Source organism: Saccopteryx leptura, chromosome 9 (assembly GCF_036850995.1).
Source record: "Saccopteryx leptura isolate mSacLep1 chromosome 9, mSacLep1_pri_phased_curated, whole genome shotgun sequence".
Lineage (NCBI taxonomy): Eukaryota > Metazoa > Chordata > Mammalia > Chiroptera > Emballonuridae > Saccopteryx > Saccopteryx leptura.
The window spans coordinates 89,013,105-89,038,741 of NC_089511.1; the positions used below are offsets into that span (position 1 = coordinate 89,013,105).

Here is a 25,637-nt window from a genome sequence, read left to right on the forward strand (position 1 = left end):
TGTTTGACGGGCCGGGTGTGGACTCCTCTGAAATCACATTTTTCCAACCAGCTTAAATGTTTGAAAGTATGATTTCCTATTGCTGTTTCATACTTGATCCTTTCTACTTCCTATTTTTCCTAGGAATTACAATTTCTTGACCTGTTTGAAGTATCCTTTCTTGTTTTCCAGTGGTATCTTTGAAATACTTTTCCCTTCAGGTGTGGGGAGGTGCGCTCCTACTGTGTACTCAGGGATGTCTTGTTGAGGATGCTACAAGTGAAGCGTGAGGTAACAGGACGTCTACCAGAAGGCGGTGGTGGTCTCTACCCAGAGATATTAGATGCCTTAGTAGAGATAAGGAATTTATCACGTAAACTTTAGGATTTGTGCTGATTTAGAGCCCTAATTGTAGAAGTATTAAAATAAAGTGTGCTTCAACTTGATATTAAGGTTTGGTGAGGTTTTTCTGGGAAGGGTCCATCTGAAAGAACCATGTTTTTCTAGCCATCCCAGAGGCTTGGCCAGAGTGGCAGGCTGACCCTGCTGCTGAGCACTCCCCGGTAGCCTTGTGTTCACAACCACCCTGCAGAGCACGGCTCTGTGAAGGTCGGAGGACATGTGCTCTTTCTGGAGGAGACCAGTCCACTCCACTCTGCTTATCACATGCAACACGTTCCAAGTGAAAGCCTGAAATGATAAGACTGTATTGCCCTAATGTTTGCCCTTAGTCTCCAGCACAGCCTGGCCAGTGATGGCAAGATCGAGCGGAAGGGGGACACGGCCTGCATGGCCCCTTGAGCAGAAAGGGTGCCCTGGTACTGCCTTTCCAGGCTCTGGCCAGGAGTGGCCCACATGTATCTTGTCTTGGGTCAGGATTGGTCTTGGCAACAGAACTGCACTGGGTTAGAGACCCTGGCTAGAGAGACAGGCAGGTGGGCAGGGGTTTAACAAGAACTCTTAGACCAACCACTTCATGACATGGGTGGGAGAAGTTCAAGAAAGGTGATGATTTAGCCCAGTGTCCAGCCATCCGTGGCAGAATGGCCTGGCATATGGATTCTTTATCACTGATGTCTTAGCACATTGAGCAAACCAACCTTAGTGGTGAGTAAATTCAGAGGAGCAGTCTGAATTAACGATCCCTAGAAAAACATGAGAAGGGCTGGAACCTAGTTAATCTTGACAACCAGCTTCTGTCCCTTGTCATTACCCAGCCCAATCTGGTTTTCTTATGGAGAAGAGTATAGTCAACAAATAGGGACTACCTATGACCAAAATAAAAAAATTTTCTGACTACTAAATAACTTCTTTTTTACACACATTTGCTCTAGAGACTATGTAATGTTTTGAAAACCATATATTGGAATGGCAGGAAAATCGCAAGTCTGAGCTGCGCTGTAACATCAGTGCCTGCTGTGGACCCCTCTGCATGCTTCATGCAGAATTAGCTGGAACTGTGAAGTGAAGGGTGGCCTAGAGTAATGAAAGACACATTTACTGCCAATAGTTTCATTTTGTCCCGTATTTCTACCTCCTCTACCAACTCTTTTTCTTTCTCTCCATAAGTAAACCAGGCAGAGATTTGAAGGACATTGCTTTATTCTGGAGATGATGAAATCAGGGGAAGTTTTTACATTCTTCTTTCGCTCCCTTCCTCCCTCCCTCAGCTCCCTTCCTGGTAGAGACTCTAGTGAGAACGGGGGTAGTCAGGCCAGGGGGGAAAGTAAAGAGGTGAAAGCTAAGCTTGTTATAGTTCATGTTGGGTGTGAAAAAAAGAAGAGAAGTTAAAGTTACAGACAAATTCAAGGAAGAACTGAGACTGAGGAAAAGGTATTCAATGTTCCCTTTGGTTAATCCAACCAAACACATTGGTTTTTTTCCTACACCCTGTAGTAGTGACTGGAGGCTGGTTTCCAATATTGTCCAAAATGTCACCTCTATTTTAAACAATCTCCTGGGAAAGAATGATTTTCTAGAGTAAGAGTAGGGATACAAGGAAGTTGGAGAAGGGCCTAGTGTTGCACAGAAGTTTCCGACCACAGGGGTGCAGAGCACCAAGGAAGCTAGGGAGTAAGGGTGATAAGGAGCTGCAGCCCAAACCATGCCACCTCAAAGGTACACCAGGGCAAGCTTCACATTCCCCGGCCCAGAGAGAAGCATATCAGCCCTTCTCATTGTTAAGATACCCGAACCCAGTGCAAGGGAGGCCCATTGTCTTTGCAGAGGGTTCCAGTGAAGAGCTAGACCAGCTGGGTTGGTCTCCAGACCAAGCCTGGTCAGATCCACAGGCCAAGCAGAGCTGGGCAAGTCTACAACGTCTGGTCAGCTATGCCCAGGGTTCAGGTCTTGAACATCAGGAAACCCCCGAAAGCAGTGCCTGACAGGCTTCTCTTTGTTATTGATCCCTGGGTTAACTCAAACCACACTCTCTCACCCTTTTGCAGCTCGGCGATAGCAAAGGTGGTTACTGTGCTTCCACCCCTCTGCTCCTCAGCAGTGTAGACAGGGGTCTGGTGGTGACCTCCAAACACCAGCTGCCCGGTGCCTGGCCCTGGGCCAAATTCAATGCTCACTGCAAAGAGGTAGACCCCATGCTCAGGTGCTTGGAAGTAGCCATCTTCAGGAAAGTAGCTTCTGCCTAAGTTGATGTAAGTAGTGTTGAACTTCACCGTCTGCAGGGCAGCCATCCCTTCTGAAAAGCTGGCATAGAAGGCCACAGGGGATCCTGGAATGCAGAAGGAAAGTGCTCAAGTGACTCACTTCCTTGGATAGAACATTAAATGAGACCTGCCTCATCATTTTTTTTTATTCATTTTAGAGAGGAGAGGGAGAGACAGAGAGAGAGAGAGAGAGAGAGAGGAGACAGAGAGAGAGAAAGGGGGAGGAGCTGGAAGCATCAACTCCCATATGTTTCGAACCGGCGACCTCAGCATTTCCAGGTCGACGCTTTATCCACGGCGCCACCACAGGTCAGGTAAATGAGACCTGCCTTCCTCACTTTATTAACATTATAAATAGGCCACTAGTGCTGGATAACCTAGATGTTCCCAATAGCAACATATCTCAGAGAGTGGGAGCTAACGGGCCAATTCTTAGTATTTCACTAGTTGAGAGAAAGAAAAATATAAATCTGTTGTCTCTACTGGTGTGCCTTTGTAAAAAGCGCTTGTCTGACCCCTTTTCCTTCTGACATCCTTGAGACGTAAGTACCGTGACTGAGAAAGCTTTGAGTCTTGAGGGCTTACCTGGTCCAAGGTTTGTCAATGGCAGGCTGGGACAGGAAGCCAAGCCTCTAACTCTCGTATTATTGCCACCTGCTAGCAATCTTGAGATACCCAAGAAAAGAGAAAACAGACCTACCTATCCTCAAGATAACAGTACCAACACTGGTGAGAGACCTAAGGGACAGTGAAGATGGTTCCTATTGGATGTCAGGCTCAGAACTTTAGAGAGAGCAGGAAAGAGCCAGTGGGACCAGGGGAGACAAGTCCATCTACACTGGTCATCTGAATGTTTTCAGAATGCTTCACAGAGAAAGCCCTGGGTTACAGGTGGGGAAGCAGACCAGAAAGGGAAAGCTTGCTTCAGATGACACTAATAAATCATCAGACTGGGAGCTGTCCTTGGATTCCCTGACTTCTGGTTCTCCTTCCACTTGAAGGAGCACTTTAGCCAGCCTTATCAGGATATGCAGGATGGAACAGGCATGGAGCTAGAGGAAGCACTCGGCGTAGATGGTGAAGGTACAAGGAAGGAAGAAGCCAGCCCAGCTGCTGGACGTGGGGTGGAAGGGTGAGTCCCACAGGGGTTGCAGCCATGACGTTGGCCTTGGCACTGATGAGGTCATGCTCTCTGGGTGTTCCCTTAACACACTTGTGCACGTTCTCTCTCTCTCTCAGCACCCCCCCCCCCATTTCTCAGGGGATGAAACCAAGGCCTAAAGGAGAAACAAATTTGCATAATTACTTAGGACCCAGATCTAGAGCCCCAGCTCTTTGACTCCTGGTCCAGCAATGGCCTTGTAAATGACAAAACTTTGCTTTTCTCTAGTTCTGGAAGATTTCTGAGAAAGTTCAAAATAGGTTTCCCATTTGTGTAGGATTGTGTCACATCAAAGACTGGAGGCTGGCCCCGCAGTTCCCCCAGTAACCAGGAGGTGGGGCACTTGCCTAGCCTAATGAAGGCAGGCCTAGAGCTCCCTCTGCAGGTGCTCGGTCCTCCTGTATTCGGCTTCCCCAGCCTGTGGTAGAGCTTCAGAGGGAGCCTCTAACCAGCCAGTGGGTACAACGTGCCCCCAGAAGGAGGCAGTATTGTGCTTCCTGATTTGCAAGCAGGCAGCCAGAGAGTTGGCTTCCCAGCAGGCTGTAAATTCAAGCCCTATGTCTTTCCTACAAGACAAATAAGGGGGAATTTTTATTTTTAATGTTAAGGGAAATTTTTTTTTTTTTTTTTTTTTTTTTTTTTTTTTAACAGAGACAGAGCGAGAGTCAGAGAGAGGGATAGATAGGGACAGACAGACAGGAACGCAGAGAGATGAGAAGCATTAATCATCAGTTTTTTGTTGTGGCACTTTAGTTGTTCATTGATTGCTTTCTCATATATGCCTTGACCATGGGGCTACAGCAGATCGAGTAACCCCTTGCTCAAGCCAGCGACCTTGGGTCCAAGCTAGCAAGCTTTGGTCAAACCAGATGAGCCCGCGCTCAAGCTGGTGACCTCGGGGTCTTGAACCTGGGTCCTCCGCATCCCAGTCCGACACTCTATCCACTGCGCCACCGCCTGGTCAGGCGAAAAAAAATTTTTAAACAAAATATTGTAGTGGTAAATTCAGATTCCTAAACCATTAGGCAGTTGATGCCTTGCACCACTCACAAGTGGAATAAAGATAAAAGAATGTATGTGGACACAGCCTTAGCCCTGAAGATGCTGGGAAAACATTGGCTGGTTTCTACTAATGTTTGTCTTCATAACAACCCTTTGACATAGGTGTGATCCTCCCATTTTACAGAGGGAGAAACTGAGACAAGTGGTGCTAGAGCCTGAGCTCTGCCCACTATCCCCAGGGAGACCCAAGTCTCTGGGGTCATAATGGAAGGTCACACCAGGCTACAGCAGGGTCTAGAATGTCCAGATAGCTTTCTGTCTAGCCCCATGTCTGGACAAGGAGGTGGCTTCAGAACCAGGCCTGCCTCTGGCAGGGGACAGTCTCTTGAAGCACAGAGCCTAGTGGTCTCCCGCCCAGGGCGATGTGTAGGGAGAGCGTGGGAAAGCTTGGCCGCACATTGCTTCAGCCTCAGAATCAGGTACCCAGGCCCAGGTCCCAAGGGCCCTGCAGGAACCAACCACCCAAGTCAGAAGCCAGTGCCCTAGAGACAACTGGACTGGGTTAGGGGTTCTCTGTGCCTCTCACTAGCCATGTGAACAGGACACGTTCCCTGAAGAAGCCTTGGTTTCAGGTAAGATGGCAATGGGAATTAATGCATTAATGAGCTACTGCAGTGATTCAACGTTGGCAAAGCCCAAGAAGGGCATCGCAGAGCACTGAGCACAGGGCAGAAAGATGGGCCAGCTGTTAGCAGAATGAGCTCATTTTGGGGCCCAAGGCTTTCCCCTGCTGGGTGCTGCCCATGGCAAATGATACCAGCCCCACCCATACCCTGGTTAAAGACACCTGGGGGGTAGGGGTGGGGCTGAAGAACTGAGGTGGAGGGATCTGAGGTTCAGGGGCAAAGGAGGCGTTCACATCCCTGCTCTGCAGTCAGAGTGGTGAATAGCCTCATACGTTTACAAACGCAGGGGTTCTGCTGGCTCACTAAGGGATGGTTCCTGAGACTTCTACTCCTTCTACTCCAGGGAGCTGAAGATGCCTTTCGCCCTGAATAGAAGGTTGTCAAGGGCCAGACAGGCCCAGAGTAGTCATGACTACCATCCTGTTCTCTTTCACTCTTGGCTCCCTCTGAGGCAGAAGAAGAGAGGCTTGCAGACAGCCCTATCCTCCTAGACTCGCCTGGTCTCCCTGGGCCCACGAACTCACCTGCCTCACGGAACTCCGTTTCGAGGGCTCGGAACACTGGCCCTTTGACTTGGGCATGGGCCAAAAAGTCCACTTGCTTCTTATCCCTCCTCCGGGAAGCTTCCAAGCCTTTTTGCTGCTTCTTCCCTTTCCTGCCCAGCATAGCCTGCAGCTTCTCCAGGTCCAGGCTGGCATTGGCTGCCACCAGCCCTTGGAAGTTCCCGAAGAGGCTGTGGAAGAGCTGCTGGTGCTGTTGCAGGCCGCGCTGGGTGGTGGCGAGCCCACTGTGGAGGCCCTCCAGGGAGCTGTTGAGGGCGGCAGCCCAAGGGGCCTCGCAGCACGGCCCTGGGTGCAGGGGCTCCTGTGCCGGCCCCGCCCGGTCTGTCCCGCCGGCCTTCGCGGGCGCCGCTTCCTGGTCGGGCTCCGGGCGCTCAGCCGCCTGCTCCAGGGCCGCCACCCTGGCGGCCAGCGCGGCCCAACCGAGCGCCTGCTCGTGCAGCGCGCTGGCCGCGTCCCGCAGGCCGCTGCGGATCTGCTCGTAGCGCAGGGGCAGCTGGCCGGGCGCCTCCTCGGACACCAGCAGCTCCTCCCCGAAGAGTGCGGCCAGCACGGCCTCGTGCCGCAGCGCGTCCTCCAGCAGGGCCGCGAAGGAGCTGCGCAGCTGACGGGCCTCCAGGCGCAGCTCGCCCTCCGCCACCTTCAGCGCCGCCGCCTCGCCGCTCAGCGCCCACAGCTGGGTGCGGAGCCGCGCCCTGTCGGCCCGCGCCCGCCGGCCCTCCGCCTGCTGTTCATCCACCGCCCGCGACAGGGCGGCCACCGCGTGGCCCAGGGCCTGCAGGGAGGAGTTGTCTCGCTGGCTCCTCCCGTCCAGGCTGACCTGGGTGTCCTGCAGGGTGCGCGTGGTGTTCCTCTGGCCCTCCCGGGCGGTGTCCAGGCCGAAGGAGAGCTTCTGGCAGTTGCAGTCGTTGACGTACTTGATGAGGTCCCCGTGACCACCCAGCAGGTGCTGCAGGGTGAGGTTGAGCTCCAGGAGCTGTCGGTCTGTCTCCACCTTGTTCTCCTCCACGACAAGCGACTTCTCCATCAGGATCACCCTCAGCTCACGCAGCTCCTGGTGGTTCACCTGCAGCTTCTCCAGCTGCTGCTCCACCTTGTTGATCTGATCGAAAGTCTCATCGGATTCGGAATACAGCTCCTTGATCTCATTCACGTGCTGGGCGAGGGTCACCTTCATGTCTGCCAGGGTGCTCTGTACCTCCGCCTCCCTGTGGCTGGTGGCCAGGTGCAGCGCAGAGAGGTTCCTCTGTAGCTGGCTCAGTCTAGCCTGCAGGCTCTCCGGCTCTGGCCTTGCCCCCGCCACCAGGCTGCCATTGAACCCCAGGTGCTCCTGGGCCTTCAGGAGCCTCTTCAACTTGGTGTCCACATTGGCCTGAACCTCAGAGAGGGAGTGGTGCAGGGAAAGGTGCTGGGCCTGCAGGCGGTCCTCCATGTCCTGCTGCAGCTGGCCCACTCTCTGAGCATTCTCCTGGACCTTTGTCTCAAATTTTGTACCTAGCTCCTGGAAGTCAGCCCTGGGCACGGCGCTGTCCTGGATCATCTTAATGGCCTGTCGGTTGGCCTCCACATCCAGAGAAAGGTTTCTTACGGTCTCAAAGAGGCTATGCAGGCTTTGGTTAAAGCTACTCCAAAGGTGGCTAAAATACAGCACTTGCTCCAAGGATCTGCTGGGAAACTCTGCAACAGATGCATGTTTTGACACAAGCCCTAACAGAGCAGACACCCTCCCTGGGTGGGGGCTAGAGGAAGGCCCTTCCCGCTTCCCCGCCCACTCAGCCCCTTGGACTAATGAGGTTCTTCCTCGGCCCCTAGAGCCTGCCACTTACCAAGCTCTGTCTGATTTGCCTCAGAGGTTGGGGCTGTGGGGTTGCCTGCCGGGGCCTTCCCTGGGTCCGGGAGGCTCTCTGCCCTAAGGGGAATGTCGTTCTGGAGAGCTCTCCTCAGGTGTTCCTGCTGTACCATAATGTCCCTGGTCTCTGCAGCCAGGGGGCCTGAGGATACACAGAAGAAATGTTGCTGGCGGACTCCCAGGCCTGGGCAGATCATAAGGTACAGAGGAGGATTGGGGATTGAGAGCAGACTGGTGCATGCCGATGTCCTCTCAGCAGCAGCTTGGAAGCCTTTTGCCCCAGAAGGGCAACTACATGGTAAGTGAGACCTCACCCAGCCACCCCCACCCACAGCAGACATGACTGATTAATCATGGCCCATTTCCCTCCTCAGCCACGTGAATGTGGCCGCTCAACATTATTCTAGACAGCCCTTGTCAAGGTAGGCATTCACCACACGATGAAGCTCATTTCCATCCCAGCCTTGGTCCAACCTCGAAAGGCCCAACCAGTGGGGTCCCTTGGTGTGTCCCCTTCCTGACCCATGGACAGGTACAGCGTGACTTCCTGTCCCTGGCTGAGGAGCAAGGGTGCTGGAAGGTTTCTTCCAGGCTATGGGAACTTGCGTAGTTTAGGGAGCAAGGAAGGTGGCAGCTGAACTTGTCCTTCCTAGAATGTGGGGTCAAGGGAAGGGTTGCATGTGCTTTGCCAGCAGGCAGGTCACCAAGGGCTGGCCCTGTGGACCTGGCCTCCTCGGTGTGCAGCAGAGCGAGATGAGGCAGCAGAGAGGCCTCTGCTGATTCTGGGAGCAAAGTTCTCCTGAACTGGCACTGCCTGATCAGAGGAGAAAGGGCCGAGCACATGGGTTCTTTCTGCCTGCCTGCCCCTTCCAGTACAGCAACATACCAGGTGCAAGGCCAGCTGGCCCCTCCCAGCGCTCCTGGAGGGCGTCCCCTGGATCTGCAGGCTCAGGGACTGCAGTGGGATCTGCAGAGAAGAGGCATCAGATATTGACCCCAAGAGGTCAGGAGAACTGCCTGACATATGGAATCCGAGGTTGATATGGGAGGGGACCACAGGAGCCCTACCATGGTGCTGGCAGTCGGAACCAGCAAAGCCCAGGCAGCACCTCCAGACCACAGAGGTCAGCACCTTCTGCTTGACCTGGTACACTGGCTTGTGGGCCACACGGTACCTGGAGGAAGAGAACCGGCTCAGTGACTTCAGGGTGAGCAGTGCAGGGACTGGACCAGTGGCCTATCCCGACCTGCCCCACTCACATGACTTTGACTCTCTGGCAGTCCGAAGCTCCCTGTGGACACGGCTGCTGGGAGTGAATGAGGAATTTCTCTGTTTTGCACGCGGCTACAAAGGTGACCAGCCTGGACTTCTGGTAGGGGCACCAGTTACTGGAAAAATCAAGCCAGAAGGGAGGGCTGCTGAGCCAAGCCCAAGTACACCACAACCCTTCCTGGAAGTCAGCAGGAAATGCCAGGGCAGAGTGCGCCAGCCCCTGCCTTCCTTCCCCACACGATGCCAGGGATTCTGGGATCCATCTGCTTGAGAAGGGCACGCCCAAATCATTCATCCCTCAGCTCCAGAGCAAGAGCTCCACAAACCCCGCAAGGGCACCCGTTCCACCGCTTTCCAGGGAGCCTCCCCAGGGCCAGCACAGAGAGGCTGAGGAGCCCCCCAAAATTTACACAGCAAAATTATCCGCAGAGGCAGGAAGAAGTCTCACTGTTTCTTCTGGGACAGGGAAGCAGCATTGTGCCCCTGGGCCTGAAGAGGACTGGGTTTGACCTTTACACTTGCTGGTTGTGACCTTGAACAAGGCGTTTGAAGAGTTTCCATTCTCCATCTATTTAGTGGAGACTTTAATACCCTCCTTCCGGTGGGCAGATGGGTATCTAGCACCTGGCTCCTGACAGGTGCTCAGTGACCATTGCACCACTGTCCCCTGGGCCTCCCCAGTCGCCACTCACATCTTTCCTCACAAGAGACCTGGCCACAGGAAGGGCATTTGCTCCCTAGTTACGCCCCATTATGGCCAGTATGTAAATAGACTTCTCTGGGAAAAGCCACCCACATCAAGGTCCTACAGGGTGGTTTTAGGGGAGAGCTCAACATGCTGAATACCAGGAGGTAGCCCTCTTGGGTGCCTTGCAGGTCCAAGAGTGGGGAGATGCTCACTGCTGATGGAGCCTGAGCTCACTGACCCAGTGGCTGACTTGATGGCCTCAATAGAAAGCCCTTTCCCCACAGTCGGCTCCCCAAGCAGCACTCTCCAGACCTGAAAGTGGCAATGACCTCCCTGACTCAGTTCAGCTCAGCACCTCTTGGGCACCGGGTACTGGGCTCCAGCTCAGAAGCACTCAGTGCTGATATGGAAGTGAAGACTTTTCTTTCAGGGTCCCAAGAAGAGCAGACAATTGTAGGCACTATGATCTAGGGAGACTTTCATGAGAAGGTGATAGTTGGTCTGCATCTTTCTGCATCTTACACGGAGAAGTGAGGTGAATCACCAGGAGCTCTGACAAAGGTGCATGGCTCCTCAGAGGTACAGAGAGTGGGAGGTGCAGAAGAGGCTACTTAGTAGAGGCTGTGGAGGTAATACACACACACACACACACACACACACACACACACACACACACACACACACACAGATGGTAGAGACCTTGAGTGTCAGCTGAGGTGCAGAACTATGTCCTGAAGACATGAGAAGTCATGGAGAGGTTTAAACAAGAAATTGACATGAAAGAGCCACCCTCACTCCTTTGTGGGTGCAGAAGGGACAGGAGGGAGCAAGACATAAGTGGTTGTGTCAAGATTCTAGGTCAGAGAGGTGGCAGCTTGCACCGGATGGTGCTGGTGGGTATGGAGAAGAATGGCCACAGCTGTGAGCTCTTCAGAAGCAATGTTCAGGGACCTTGGAGATGGCATGGCTCAGGGGTCCCCAAACTTTTTACACAGGGGGCCAGTTCACCGTCCCTCAGACCATTGGAGGGCCGGACTATAAAAAAAACTATGAACAAATCCCTATGCACACTGCACATATCTTATTTTAAAGTAAAAAAAAAAAAACAGGAACAAATATAATATTTAAAATAAAGAACAAGTAAATTTAAATCAACAAACTGACCAGTATTTCAATGGGAACTATGCTCCTCTCACTGACCACCAATGAAAGAGGTGCCCCTTCCGGAAGTGCGGCGGGGGCCGGATAAATGGCCTCAGGGGGCCGCATGCGGCCCGCAGGGCCGTAGTTTGGGGACCCCTGGCATGGCTATTGGGGCTGGGCTTTTACAGTCTGGAGCTGATCTCCGTCTCGGGGCCTTCAAGCACAATCACACAGGGACGCTGCTGGGGAGGGCAGTAAAGAGTTGGGGTAGACTGAGGGACCACATCTATTTTGAGAGCAGAGGCAACCCCTCCAGCAGTGTGTGTTGGAGGAAAGCCAAAGCACCGAGTGACTTTCTGTCCGCATCCTGAGGAAGTGAAGGTCGAGACCAAGCACACAGGACTAAAAGCAGTCGCCCATCCAGGGAAGGCCTCAAGGACGCGATGCTTGGCCCTGCTGGAGCTTTCTGCAGGTCAGGAATCAGACAGCAGATGGAATGATGTTATGTCTCGGGAAGGGCAAGAGCAATCTAATCAGTTTTGCAAAACTAAATGATAAAATTGTACACTGTATTCTGCTTGTTAGTTTCTTACACATGATGTCATGTTTCTGCTTAATAAATTGGATAACTGATCTCTAAGGCACCTCAATCCTGGAGAGATTGGGGTTCTCCACTTGCAGTATTATTGCTGCCTCATTCCTTTGCAGCTCCTTTTCATGAGACCCTGAATATTAACAACAAGCATGCCTTCCTGCTTGGCTCCCAGAAGCCTGGAAGCCGGACTTTACCCTCTTGACAGCAGATTGAATGAGATTGTCAAGAAAATTACCCTGCTCAGGAGGAAAGACCAAAGACACTAACATCACAGGTTTCACTAGTGAAACAGCCTCACAGAACAACCTATAGCAAACCAGATCAGGAAGCCTTGTCTGTACACTCAGCTTCCAAAGAGCTTCTCAGTCTCTCTGCTCTTAACTGGGTGGACATCCGAGGCTGACTTCTGAGAAGAATTTGTTACAAAAGAGAGAAGTCAAAACAAGCAAGAGGAAAATCAACTTGGAGAAATCTAAGACTATGCAGAGAGAAGACAACCTCCCCCAAGTTTGCATTAATATTGTTCAATTAAAAAGATAGCTTACTGAACCCAATAAATAAGAAAAGGAAGCTATTAAAAAGGGGGAGAACAGCCCCTGGCTGGTTGGCTCAGTAGATAGAGTGTCAGTCCAGCGTGCAGATGTCCAGGGTTCAATCCTCGGTCAGGGCACACAGAGGAGTGACCACCTGCATCTCCACTGCTCCCTCTCCCTCTTTCTCTCTAATCACCAGTGGCTCAGTTGGTCAGAGTATCAGCCTGGGTGCTGAGGATAGCTTGGCTGATTTGAGCATCAGCCCCAGATGGGTGTTACTGGTTGGATCCTGGATGAGGCGCCTGTGGGAATCTGTCTATCTCCCCTCCTCTCACTTAAAAAAATAAAATAAGGCCTTGGCTGGTTGGCTCAGTGGCAGACCATTGGCCTGGCGTGTGGATGTCGTGGGTTCAATTCCCAGCCAGGGCACACAGGAGAAGTGTCTATCTGCTTCTCCACCCCTCCCCCTCTCCTTCCTCTCTGTCTCTCTCTTCCCCTCCCGCAGCCAAGGCTCCACTGAAGCAAAGTTGTCCTGGGTGGTTAGGACAGCACCATGGCCTCCACCTCAGGCGCTAGAATGGCTCCGGATGCAATGGAGCAAGGGCCTCAGAATGGCAGAACATCACCCCCTGGTGGGCATGCCGGGTGGATCTTGGTCACGCACATGCGGGAGTCTGTCTCTCTGCCTCCCGTTTCTCACTTCAGAAAAATTAAAATAAATAAATAATAAAATAAAATTAAATTAAAAAGATCAACAAAACAAAGAGCTGGTTCTTTGAAAAGATAAATAAGATAAACTTTCAACAAGACTAATCAAGAAAAAAAGAGGGAGAAGACCCAAATAAATAAAATCAGAAATGAAAGAGAAGTAACAACTAATTCCACAGAAATACAAAAAAATACAAGAAAATTTTACAAGCAACTACATGCCAACAAATTGGACAATCTAGAAGAAATGGAAAGATTTCTAGAAACAATCTTCCAAAACTGAATCAAAAGAATCCTATTACAACCAAAGAAATCAAAGTTGTAATTAAAAAAACTCCCAATTATCAAAAGTCCTGGACCAGAGGGCTTCACAGGTGAATTCTCCCAAACATTCAGAGTAGAACTCGTGCAGCAATCACATAAGAAGAAGACAAACAAAGCATCCAAATTGAAAAGGAAGAAGTAAAGCTGATATTATTTGCAGATAACATGATACCATATATGGGTAACCCTAAAGATTCCATCAAAAAAATTACTAGGGCCCTGGCTGGTTGGCTCAGCAGTAGAGTGTCGGCCTGGCGTGCGGGGGACCCAGGTTCGATTCCCGGCCAGGGCACATAGGAGAAGCGCCCATTTGCTTCTCCACCCCCCTCTCCTTCCTCTCTGTCTCTCTCTTCCCCTCCCGCAGCCAAGGCTCCATTGGAGCAAAGATGGCCCGGGCGCTGAGGATGGCTCCTTGGCCTCTACCCCAGGCACTAGAGTGGCTCTGGTCGCGGCAGAGCAATGCCCCGGAGGGGCAGAGCATCGCCCCCTGGTGGGCAGAGCGTCGCCCCTGGTGGGCGTGCCGGGTGGATCCCGGTCGGGCGCATGCGGGAGTCTGTCTGACTGTCTCTCCCCATTTCCAGCTTCAGAAAAATACAAAAAAAAAAACACACACACACACACAAAAAACAACAACATAAAATACCATCTGCCCTGTGGTGGCTTAATGGATAGAGCGTCGACCTGCAACACTGAGGTCCCTGGTTTGAAACTGCCAGCTTGCCCGATCAAGGCACACGTGAGAAGCAACTACAGGTTAATGCTTTCCACTCGCCCCCCTGCTCCCCACCTTTCTCTCTCTGCTCTCTCTAAAATCAATAAACAAAGTCTTAAAAAAAAGCTGAATTGTGATAAAAATTCATAAAATCTTGCTGATTTGTTATAAAAATGGGAACTATTATTTGGAAAATAAATATAGAGAGCTTCAAAAAAAACCCTCAAAAAACAAAACCCCAAGAAAACCCAGGAGAGAACACCAAGAAAGAGGAAAGCACAGCTTAGGAAACAGGAATCCCGCAGGGAGAGCCCCGGACAGTGATGGGCAGGGGGTGAGAGGCCCGCCCAGACAGCAGCTCTGGGAGAGGCGTCCCCAAGGAGATGCAGGTGGCAGTGGCTAATACCTGACGTGGATAAAAGGTGAGTTTGGATGTGAGCCAAATGGCTGAGAGTTTGGAATGTGACAAAGACATGGTGAACTAGGCAAAAGAAGAAAAGACGATTGCTTTCTCAGGGAAACCAAAAATGTACAGGGGGAAAGGCATAGCCTTTTCCAAGTGTCAACTCTAAGTAGCACATGCAGTCATATGAGTGTAAACACTCAAATGACAATATGGGGAAATGATGGGTAGGAGGTGTGTGTCCAGGCACATGTGCATACACGCATGTTGGGGCTGGGATATGGAGTAGGAATGAGCGCTGAATCGTACATACATAATGCAGAGAGAGAAAGGTGAGGAGCAGGGCCCTGGGGCTTCTGATTGGCTCAACAAATTCTGTAGAAGGTTTGACTCTACCCTAGAGGGTCAGCAATATTTTTCTGTAAAGGGGAGGACAGTAAATATTTTATACAAGACAGACCACATCATCTGTGAGTGCAGTACAAAAGGAAATTGCAAATCAACAACAGAGATGAAACCAAGTATGGAGCTCTTCTGAGTGCCAAGTGCTGTGTAGGCTACTGAAGTCATATGCCTATGCAGCTGGCCCTGATTTTAAGCAGAGAATATTCACTCAACACTGGACCAGTGGACTGTGGAAGTGCTGGGCCCCGAGCTCATCCTACACAGACTGTTCCAAGGACCAGAAACTGGGACCCCTACTTGGAGCCCCATGGAAATCCCTGGAACATAGGCTCAGCCCTAGAGAAAGAATTTCTCTGAACCAGTAGTTTTAAATTAGGGCTTCCCCCCAGGCTTATTTGGCAACCTCTGGAGACATGTATAGTTGTCACAACTGGGAAGGTGGGAGTGCTAACGGCAGCTGGTGGGTGGAGGCCCAGGATGCTGCTCAGAGCCCTACAGTGCACACAGCACAACCCTGCACAATAAAGAATCAGCCAGTCCTAAATGTCAGTAAGTCCAAAGGTTGAGAAACTCACTCAAAACAAAGTTCACTCCTTGCACACCCTCCGAATTGTTCCACAAGGTCTGAGAGGCCTGGTCCAGCCTGCCAGGCAGTGACTGGGACTTTCCACCTAGAGTTCCTGAACTAAAAGCGATACCACCCACCCTTCCTGCCAAGCACTTTCTCTCCGTGCCCACACTCCCCTCCTCTGGCAGCCCGTCCCCTTGGCACAGGCCAGGCTGCTGGCCCCGAAGCCTGGGAGCATTCCTGACCCTTGCTTCGGTTTCCTCCAGCTCTTGGCAGCTTCTTGCTGGCCCTCTGAGCAACCCCTCCCCACGCCCAAAAGGCAGCTCACTGAGGTACCCCATTGTTTCCACTGCCTCCTGGTCTCAGGCTTGTGCCCTCTGCGTCCTCATCTTCCACTGGTCCACTGAGAGGCAGGCACCAGCCTAGAAGTGAGTGTGGGGGGCCTCTGACTGTGTGCAGGCCTCGCGTGGGCCCCTCACATGGCCCAGACCTGATGCCCAGTCCCAGGCAGGACGGAGGTGGCTGACCGTCTCAGAACTTCTAATGGGAGCTGGGTGGCCTGAGCTCTGCTCCCCTCCCCTTCCCTCCCCTCCTCTCAGGCTGACATCTGAGTAAGGCAGACCCACCCACCACCCACTAGTTCTGGAAAGGTGGAGAAAATTCCCACTTCCAGCCCCTCCTTGGGGGGAGAGAGGAGGGCTGTGAGGAAGCAGGGAGCCTTTTACAGGGAAAGGGCTGTTAGATCCTCCTGAATTATGGATGTGCTGCTGTCCCTGGCCCCTGGGACACTTAAGTGCCTCTTAACTGGCCAGTAAAACCCACCTCCAGCTGCCTCTGAAGTCTTTGGGAAGAAGGGCGTGTTCTCAGCATTCATGCTCTCTGAGGCCCCTAATGTAACAAGGAATATAACCACTCCAGGGGTGAATTTTACAAGGCATTGTCTCTGACCTAGAAAGGTCAGAGGCGCCTGAGGCCCACTTGGAATCCAGCCCAGAGCTAGGGTTCTCTGAGCATGACTCTAGCCAGTGGGGCTCTTCCCACTTTATGCCCATGTCCCTGTGCCTATGACAGCAGAATGGATGCAGGAGGGACAGCTGCAGGCCTGGGCTCCATCCTGACCTTGTGGGACCCCCAGGGATACGCATGACTCCTCTGTGCCCCAGCTGCAAAACCACAGATGCTTCTTGAGCATGGGTCAGGAGAAGCTGGTGCCATGGGCTAGGGTTAGACCCAATGCTGGGCGTAATGTCTTCTAAAACCCCAGCCGTCTAGGGGGAGACAGGACAGAGGCACCTTGGATCTGCAGCCCAGCAGGTGTGGGCCCCAGCTCTGACCTGTCTCTTAGGAGTTGTGTGCCCTGGTGGCAAGTTTCCCCACCCCAAGCCTCACAACATGTAAAGTGGAGAGAACAGTGGCGGCTTCAGCACTGTCACAACAATGTGGACATGGGTCACCTTGCCTGGGTCTCAGCAGTTCCTTCTGCAGGCTCTATCCTCCCTCTGAGAAGCTCCTGTCCTAAACTGCAGTTCTCCACTCCCACCAAAGCCAAGGAGCACAAAAGAGTCTCTTCCAACAAGGAGTCCAATAACCATGTTTCTGGGTCACTGGGCCCTGCCCCTTGGGATCCCCATACACCTAAGAAGCACTCAACTACATCCCTCCTCCACCCCAGGACCTGGCATTGGGTACCAAGTTGTTTGTTTGTGGACAACAAAAAGGGACCACATACTAAGCCTGCAAAGGTCAGGGCATGCCAGCATGGCGGGCCCCACACTCAGACTAAAAGTAACCACATAAGATCGTCTGAACATAAAAATCCCTAACTAAAATTGGGCCATGGTGAATAGTCACATCCTAGGCCAGTAGCTTCCTTGACAAAGGTCAGTCATTACCTGACTATTGTCTTTTTGCATCTAACAAACCTTTGGAATGTCAGCGTGATCGCCTTTTCCAGACCTCTCAGGGCACAGCCACCCAGAGGAGGCACAGAGTCTCTCGTTGTTGTCTGGGCCCCACACACCATCTCTGCGTTGTTAGTGTGAACTCTCCTGTATCTACCAGTGGAAAAGAAGCATGTGTCTCCACTTTACTTTTTATCCACTCCCTGCTGTGCTTTCTCCTGTTCCCTTTGTCTCACCAATGGATTTCATGTTATCCTCCTTTGATTGTAATGTATTAAGCAAGCTGCAAAACTACCCATCTCTGGATCATTTTCTCAATCCATTGAGATTTTGCTTCCTGGCAATTGCCATTAGTTTGGCTCAAATAAACTCATAAAAATTCAATACAAGCTTGGAGAGTTCTTGTGTTGACATGTTCAACTTTCTCCTTGCAAAGGGTCTAATCTGGGTCTGTGACCAGGGCCTGTCCTGGCCTGGACCTTGGAAACCAGCATAAGGTGCAAATGCACAGCAGGAGGTCTGGCTCTGGCAGCAGCGGAGGGGGTCCTCTGGGCTTGTGGCTGACGGTGCCGGTGCCCCTGCCTGAGTGCAGAACGCCTGTTGGACATGCCCTTCCCCTGCTGCAGGAGGAGGGACAGCGTTTCTGCTCCTCCCTTCACAGGAGCACGGGAAGCAATCAGCCCGAGGAAACTGCACAGCGCTTCCTTCCTTTGTCACCAGCCCCTCTGGCCCTTCCGGAGGCCTTGACAACCTAGGCTTGGCTGGTGGGAACCAGAGCTTCTGGGCTGTGGAGTCCCTTGGGACACCTGCCTGGAAATTCCTGGGCCAAGGTACCCTTGTGCACACCTGTGCACACATTGCACACACTGGGACCCCCAGACAATGGCTGGGCAGCCACCGCAGGGCAGCCCACGAGCAACCCAGAGGCCACCTCCCTGGGGCTGAGGGAACGTGGACCCACCCAAAGCTAAGAGGTGGGACAGAAAGAGGAGCATCTCCTACTTCCTTCCCATCTACGTGGGCTCCTCATCCTCCCTTTTATCGACCACAGAAACTTGGTCATGGAGCTAATGGCTCTGGGAAGAGGAGGCTCTGTGCTTGGTCCTGAAGTCAGAGCCGGTGGCTGGGCTCCTCACCAAGAGTCCCCTGTGCCTCCCAGCTCTGAGCAGCACTGGGGGCAGGGTGGGAATGCATCTCTAGTCCATCTTGGGGCAACTCCTCCCCACATGGCCAGCCCGCCCCTCACTGAGGGTCAGTGTGCACTTGCTCACTCTCACCCCTCTGCCTCCCCAGTCAAACCTGCTTTCAAGGAAGTGTCCGGCAAACATTCCCTGTGAAGAGTCAGGGCTATGTAGAACTGGGCAGATTCACTCTGTACACCAACACAACGGCGTCAGACAGCTGGGAGACTGGGTAGGTGTGACTTGCCCCTTCTTACCCTCCAAATTCATATGGATGCCCACAGTCAAGTCAGAAGGGGGCATCAGTGAGTGGGGGAGTATGCACATCTGGGGGCCAGGGCTGCCTTTGAATATGCCAAGGCCCAGAGAATGGACTGATTCGGGTCCTGGTTCAGGCTGTCCTTAGCTTTGTGGCCTTGGGCCAGCTGCTTAGCCTCTGAGCCCCAAGTTTCTTCTCTGTAACTGGGACTGTGAGGAGGATTAACTGAGATAACACATGACCAGGAGCCTGGCCAGTAAACAGCTGCTGCTGTGGACAGTGGGGCGCCCTGAGGAGGGACCCACGAGCTTGGCACCTTCTCAGCAGGAGGAACCCTGGCCCTGGGAGCCCGTGTCGTGGTTCCGGGCTAGGACCACCCCCCATTCCCAGAGGGCACCAAAGCAGAGTCCGCTGGGTGCCACACCTCCTTTCTGTGCTGGAGGTGGAGCAGGGCACCCTCTCTGAACGCTGCTCACTCTCAGAACCAGGCCATGCCAGGCAGCTGGTGGCAAGGAATGCTCCTGCCCTGCCCATCCTCCAGGCCCTTTTTCTGCCACAGGTCACATGGAATTTCCTGGGGGTCCCAGGAAGTTCCCTGGGGTACCCAGTCTGGGGGTGGCCTCTTGAAGGGGACCCTGGCACTTAGCACCCCATCCAGCCTCACAACTGTCCAGCCGATAGGTAATATTAGCCCGTTTCACAGATGACTAACAGGTCTAGCGAGCCACTGCTCTGGCTGAGTGGGGACCCAGATCCTACCCCAGACCGCCCCTGAGGACCAGGCCCCTCCTTACCGTCTGATGGAGTCCTTGCCGGTGTCCTCCGCCTCTGCTCTCCAGACCCCAGGCAGTCTGGGGCTGTGTGGGTCAGTGAACCTAGTTCCAGGGGCCTGGGCCCAGACCCCCAAGGCAGGGCCCAGACCCCCAAGGCTGAGCAGCAGTGTCAGGATCATCCTGGCCGTGGGTAGGCTCAGCCTCTGCCAGTGATTCCAGAAACTGCTTCAAGTTAAGTGTAGAAGGAAAAGAAAGCTGAGGACAACAAAGAGAGGAAGCGGCCTAGGCCAGCCTACCCGGTACTTTGTACACACACACACACACACACACACACACACACACACACACACACACAACTTCCCACCTCGACAGAGGCAGCCAACAACCCAGCCTGTTGCTGTGCACTGAGAGGATTCGGGTCAGAAGTGTGGGAGGCGCAAGGAGGTGACCCCACTGATCATGTCCCCATGGAAATCAGGAGAAGAGCACAAGGATGAGGGGCGGCTACAGGAAGCGGTTGGTATCCTCAGGAAACTGCTGCGCATCCATGCTGGCAGCCAGGAAGTGGGGGGCACTCCTCACCTGCTCTGCGCCAGTAGCCACCAGGCTGTGGGAGCCAGCAGGTAGGGAGAAGCGGCTGTCTGAGGGCCTCCCAGGTGTCACCAGAGGGCCCGGCATGGGGAAGCCTTTGTGGGCTCCATCCTAGCTCCTGCACTTGACCTCTTCATAGCCCCAGGACGGGGCTCCACAGTGAGTGACTGGGAGGCCAGTCTGGGAGGTTGGCCTGACCCCTACCCTACCTGGATGCTGGTGGCAAAGACTCCTCCTCAAATATCTCAGATGTCACAGACAGACCGTCCCAGGTCTGAGAGCACCGGGCCAGAGCCATCCCTGTGGGTGGGCAGCGCAGTGAATGGCTGAGAGGCAGTGATGGATAAGGGTGTGTCTAGATGTCTGCAGCCCCTCTGGGGAAGGCAGGGGCAGGAAAGGGGGGGCTAAGGCACCAGTGGCCCAGGGGACCTGGACCCTGCTGCCAGCCTCTGTTCTGCCTCTCTGCTTCCCTGCCTCCCCCGCCCGCCCGCCCGCCCGCCTCCGCCCCACAGGCTGCTGGGCTGCCACAGGCCGGCCGACGCATCATCAATATTTCATCGGCGTCAATAAAAGGCAGCAGTGGGGACAGCGGCTGCAGCAGCTCTCGGGCCAGCTCCAGACAGCGCACAAGGAGAGCCGGCTCCTGTTCCTGTCACAACCATGGATGTCTTCAAGAAGGGCTTCTCCATCGCCAAGGAGGGCGTGGTGGGCGCCGTGGAGAAGACGAAGCAGGGGGTGACGGAAGCCGCTGAGAAGACCAAGGAGGGTGTCATGTATGTGGGTGAGTTTGGGCGTGGCCGAGTGGAGCAGCTTAGGGGCCACAGCCGGGATGCTCTGGCCCCCAAGCTTTGGGTCTGACCTTATCCCCCAGCTCCAGGGTGGCATTTTGGGAGGGAATGAGGACCTGACTGTTGAATCAGGGCCTCTGGGCCCTGAGGCACCCCCACGCTTCTGCACCCACCAGAGTCCGCTGGGATGTCCTCAGAGCTCCAGGAATCTCTAGAGCAGGGCAGCCAGAAGGGTCCTTGGCACACAACGCCAGCACCAGCGCCCTGCTCCCACCTCCCCTCTGGGCCCCCAACTCAGATGAGGCACGCCGAGCCCAGAGACAGCGGGCCCGGCAGGCAGGTGCTCAGCACCAGGCCACAGGTCTCCACCCCCCTTGGAGGGGGCGGGGCTGGTGCTGGGGAGACAAGTTCTCCCTGTCCTGTCCAGCACCCCCCCCCCCAGTTCCCTCAACAGCAGGCTGAGCTGATGACTCAGCTCTCCTCAGCAGCCAGTGCCGCTGACACTTCCCAGGCCCAGGCCACACCCGGGCAGGGGCCAGACCCTACCTCAGGCCTGGTCTCTCTCGTCTCTCCACCCTGTCCTGTCCACTTCCCAGCTGCCCCCTTCCCCAGACATAGCAGGAAGCAGCCTTTGAAGGGACTGCGGGTCTCCAGACACCATCTTTACCCACCACTGACCCCACTGCATGTCAAGCTGTTCTGTGGCCCTGACAATTCCACTCCCAACACTAGGAGGAGTGGGTCTGGGCCAACGCCCCCATTTCCTCCCCAGGAACCAAGACTAAGGAGGGGGTTGTGCAGAGCGTTACCTCAGGTGAGGAGCCGGGATCAGGGGGTGTGGGGGTTGGGACCTCCAGGGATTTCTGCACCCTGGTACTAAAGGCCCACACTCAGGATGCTTCTTAACCTCCAATCGAGGCCCCAAGCTGTACATGGACCCAGACCCCTCAGAACCTGCAGCTAGACCCAGGGTTGGCCTCACAATCATTGGAGTTTCCCTAGTGCCAAGAAAGGGGCAGCCTAGGCTCTTGGGCAGAGCCAGAGCTTGAGCATCCTGGAAAAGAGGCTGCTCAGGCCAGACCTGGGCAGGCCAGGCCCAGTAGAGAGGAGTCAGAGCCCAGGCCAGCTGGAGTCCTCCCACAGTGGCTGAGAGGACCAAGGAGCAAGCCAACGCCGTGAGTGAGGCGGTGGTCAGCAGCGTCAACACTGTGGCCACCAAGACTGTGGAGGAGGCAGAGAACATTGCAGTCACCTCTGGAGTGGTACGCAAGGTAAGACCTGGTCCCCAGGCCTGGTTCTCACACCAGGTGCATCTTTTCCTGGGGCCCTAGAGGGGCCAGCTGGGGAGGAGGCATTTTCACTCCACTGACGCGCAGGGAGGTGGAGACTTAGAGGCTGTGGTGGTCTGTGTCTGTCCTCACACCCATTTGCGTGGAACCCCCACAGCTACTCCCATGTGGGAGGCAGTTTAACAGTGAGTCTCAAAACCACGCCCTCTTGATGGTGCTCAGCACTAACATACCACATCTGACAAGTCAGAGCAGGCTCCTGGGGACCCCACGTGGTGATAGGCAGCCCCCCAGGCAGTGGACAACAGGCAGTCACCACCAGACCGGTGTCCAGCCTCTCCCCTGCCCCCTGGTGGGAAGCTGCCTCTTCCCAGGAGGAGCGGGGAAGCAGCACCCCCTGGTGATGGGAAACTGAGGCTCCGACCCCGCCCTCCTCCTCTGCCTTTGTGTGTGTGTACTGAGTGTGCACCTGAGTGAGTATGCAAGCATGTCCACATGTGTGCCTGAGTGCTGCCTGGCAGAGCAGGGGACACTCCCAGGAGGCAGAGGCTGGCCAGGTGAAACATTCCAGCGCCCACAATCGGCACAAAAGCCCATGAGACAGGGTGGGTGTGGAAATGAGACCCAGAGAGATAAAGTATTGTGCCCATGGTCCTATGGCACACTCCATGCCATGGTCTGTGTGTGCCTGTGGGTCCCAGTGCAGCCTGGCTCCAAGCTGGCTCTGACTGACAGCTGCTGTGTGAATGTCCAGTCGCGGTGGGAGCAGGGTCCACAGTACCCCACGCTGGAGAGGCGGTCTCCAACTCTCTCTGAGTCCATCCTCTAGAACAGGGGTCCCCAAACTACGGCCCGCGGGCGAGGCCATTTATCCGGCCCCTGCCGCACTTCTGGAAGGGCACCTCTTTCATTGGTGGTCAGTGAGAGGAGCATAGTTCCCATTTAAATACTGGTCAGTTTGTTGATTTAAATTTACTTGTTCTTTATTTTAAATATTGTATTTGTTCCCGTTTTGTTTTTTTTACTTTAAAATAAGATATGTGCAGTGTGCATAGGGATTTGTTCATAGTTTTTTTTATAGTCCGGCCCTCCAACGGTCTGAGGCACAGTGAACTGGCCCCCTGTGTAAAAAGTTTGGGGACCCCTGCTCTAGAAAGCTCCCCTATCTGGCACAAGTTGCCCAGGGCACCCAGCACTCAGAATTCCTGCTCCAGGAGCAGGTGAGTGGCAAGGGAGGGGGCAACCCTGCCTCTGGCTCTGAAAGCAGATGCCAAGGGGGACAGCCCTGCTCTCAGGGCCAGCACAGAGTCTCCCTGTCCCCAGAAAGACGGCTGCTCCCTCTCCTAGTTCCCAGCTCTGCCCCTTCCTGGCTCTGTGACCTTAGGAAGCTACTAACCTATCTGGACCTCATTCTCCTCACGAGGGAGGGGGTGAAAGTGTCTGTTTCACTGGGCCATGTGACGATGCAGGGAAGTGGACCCCACAGAGCAGCCAGGACTGGCACATGTAAGTCACTCATGGTGACTGTGTCACCATCAGCAACATCAGTGCCTCTGGGCAGGACCCACATGTGCTCCAGGACATGCCAGGCCCCTCCCTTCCTAACTCCTCAACAAGAGGCCTCACAGTGGGGCCAGGCTGCTTGGGCACTCCTCTCTGAACTTGGAGGAGGGCTAGTGAGCCCTTAGAGCCAACCCTGGTATAGAGGCAGCTGCCCCAGACCAGTCATGAATAATTGCCTGTCTGTTCATGCCACTGTGCTCAGGTGCCCACCTTGGGACAGAAGGACTAAGTAGGTGGCCACTTAGAGAGCCTGCTCCAACTCTGGATGACACAGTTTGGTGCCTTTCATGCCCCAGTCCATTAAGGGGCAGGATGACCCTGTGGTAGCAGAGGTAACAGACCCTCTTGGACTAGGTGCTGATCACCCAGTCTGGCCCCGCCCACCAGCTGTCACACACCACCCCCAGGCAGACCTCCATCTCAGACAAGTTTACAGCTAGGTGCAGGGGGAACAGGAAGTGGGAGAAGACGGTATAACCCCAGCTGGCCCTGACCAGACTTGCTTGAGCCTAGAGCCAGCTCACCAGGAGGCAGGGAGATGCTACTGGGGTGGGGTAGGCCTGGAGCAAGCCAGACCTGATCCCTAGAAGCCCCACTGCTTTGTTGTCAGGCCTGAAGCTGGATACCTGGCCTCCCTGGCCTCGGGGTCCCCATGCAATGATGATATTTCTCTTCTCCTAGAGCTTTTTGGGGACTCAAGATGACAAGGGTGTGTGATGATGTGATTCAGGACACAAGGGTGTGGTCAGGCCTAGGGCTTCAGAGGCCACAGCCCGTCCCCACCTACCCCAGCCCACCAGGCTTCCTCAGTGCAGCCCAGCCAAGAGCTGCACAGGGGACTCCGCATTAGTTTGCAGAGATGAAGCTGGGCTCCAAGGTACTGGTGCCCCAGAAGACCTTGACTCCATCAGGGAGAGCACCCACTGTGGGCCCTTACGAGATCATCACTCCCTCAGCAGCCTGGCCCTCACACCCCCCTCACCTTGGCCCATCATGTACAGCAAGGTCATGGGGGTCTCTACTCACCTTTGAGGCCAGGGTAGATGAGGCCGTGGTTGCAGGGCAGCTGGGGGCTCCATGCCCTCCCTGTGGTCCCTATTCCCTTTGCTCCCCATAGGAGGAACTGAAGCCGCCTGCCCCCCTACAGGACGATGAGGCAGCCGAAGAGGAAGAGGAAGTGGCTGAGCAGGTAGAGGCTGGGCTCTCCCTAGATACACCAGGGGGCCCTGGGCAAGCCCCCCTGTGGGAAGTTTCAGGTAGAGCCCCATTCTTAGACTCTCTGCTTTCATCCTGGGGTACCAGAGTCCTCAGGGCATACTTTAGACTTAATGTAGCCCTCTGAACCCAAGTGTGAGGTCTCTTCACAACTGACCCCCACAGGGCAGAAAGGTAGAGATGACTCCTGTACCTGTCCCACTCAGGGTAGCCACTGAGGGGTGGGGCCCAGAGCTGCGTGTGAAGGTCCCTCTCTCTCCTAGGCCAAGAGCGGGGGAGACTAGAGGGCTGCAAGTCTGTTGCAGGGGCCCAGAGGAACACCTCTCTGCCGTGGACCCTATCCCCCTCCTGGTACTGGAGTGCCCAGTCCTGGCATGTGCCCTTCAGTTGCCCGCCCTCCCATGCTTGCACCCAGCCACCACAGGTCCGTCTCCTAATGCTGCCGTCACTTTCCTCTCTCCCTCGCCACCCCCCAGCCTCTGGTCTTTCTGACCCCACAGACGCTGCTGTGAATTTTTCTTTATAATGATTTCAAATAAAACTCAAGTCCCACTGCTGGCCATTCTGACCCGTGCTTCCTCTGCATGCTGCCTCATTTATGGAGAAGCCCCTGGGCCCTCTCAGGAACAGAAGTTAGGCCAGCTTGTAGATCTGAGACACCAGGTGCTTTACAGGGACACCTTGGGCATTTTTGGAACCTGCCGAGCGCGGACACTGCCTTTATGCAACTCTTCCCGGCCCCAACCCATCCAGCATTGCCTCCTAAGGAGGAGGGAGCCCTGCACTGGGCTCCCAGGACAAGCTCTAGGATAGGCTGTCCTCAG

At 54.2% G+C, this 25,637-nt stretch overlaps 2 protein-coding genes across 3 annotated transcripts; one reads left to right on the top strand and one right to left on the bottom strand.

The window, feature by feature from the left end:
- Positions 1 to 1,506: 1,506 nt before the first annotated feature.
- Positions 1,507 to 20,275, bottom strand: MMRN2 (multimerin 2). Of its 2 annotated transcripts, XM_066348811.1 has the most exons (7): positions 19,389 to 20,272; positions 9,162 to 9,290; positions 8,970 to 9,076; positions 8,788 to 8,868; positions 7,879 to 8,043; positions 6,017 to 7,729; positions 1,509 to 2,707 (listed from the first exon to the last, which is right to left on the bottom strand). In XM_066348811.1, exons 1-7 carry the CDS (start codon positions 19,544 to 19,546, stop codon positions 2,322 to 2,324), a joined length of 2,739 nt encoding a protein of 912 aa, XP_066204908.1. In that variant the 5' UTR covers positions 19,547 to 20,272; the 3' UTR covers positions 1,509 to 2,321. The 2 variants fall into 2 exon arrangements, with proteins under 2 accessions (XP_066204909.1, XP_066204908.1); XM_066348812.1 differs by lacking the exon at positions 9,162 to 9,290 and having other exon boundaries at positions 1,507 to 2,707; positions 19,389 to 20,275.
- A 208-nt stretch (positions 20,276 to 20,483) lies between these two features.
- On the top strand, positions 20,484 to 25,365 carry SNCG (synuclein gamma). The gene is made up of 5 exons (XM_066348813.1): positions 20,484 to 20,739; positions 21,519 to 21,560; positions 21,890 to 22,017; positions 24,716 to 24,787; positions 25,077 to 25,365. Exons 1-5 carry the CDS (start codon positions 20,619 to 20,621, stop codon positions 25,095 to 25,097), a joined length of 384 nt encoding a protein of 127 aa, XP_066204910.1. The 5' UTR covers positions 20,484 to 20,618; the 3' UTR covers positions 25,098 to 25,365.
- The last annotated feature ends 272 nt before the right edge of the window (positions 25,366 to 25,637 follow it).

Excerpts from the sequence above, each read along its gene's own strand:
- SNCG (XM_066348813.1), top strand. The coding sequence starts at position 20,619 with ATGGATGTCTTCAAGAAGGGCTTCTCCATCGCCAAGGAGGGCGTGGTG. Across the intron at positions 20,740-21,518 it reads GGAGGGTGTCATGTATGTGG|GAACCAAGACTAAGGAGGGG; the intron begins GTGAGTTTGGGC and ends TTTCCTCCCCAG. Across the intron at positions 22,018-24,715 it reads CCTCTGGAGTGGTACGCAAG|GAGGAACTGAAGCCGCCTGC; the intron begins GTAAGACCTGGT and ends TGCTCCCCATAG.
- MMRN2 (XM_066348811.1), bottom strand. The coding sequence starts at position 19,546 with ATGATCCTGACACTGCTGCTCAGCCTTGGGGGTCTGGGCCCTGCCTTG. Across the intron at positions 9,291-19,388 it reads GGCAAGGACTCCATCAGACG|TAACTGGTGCCCCTACCAGA; the intron begins GTAAGGAGGGGC and ends TGATTTTTCCAG. Across the intron at positions 2,708-6,016 it reads AACGGAGTTCCGTGAGGCAG|GATCCCCTGTGGCCTTCTAT; the intron begins GTGAGTTCGTGG and ends TCTGCATTCCAG.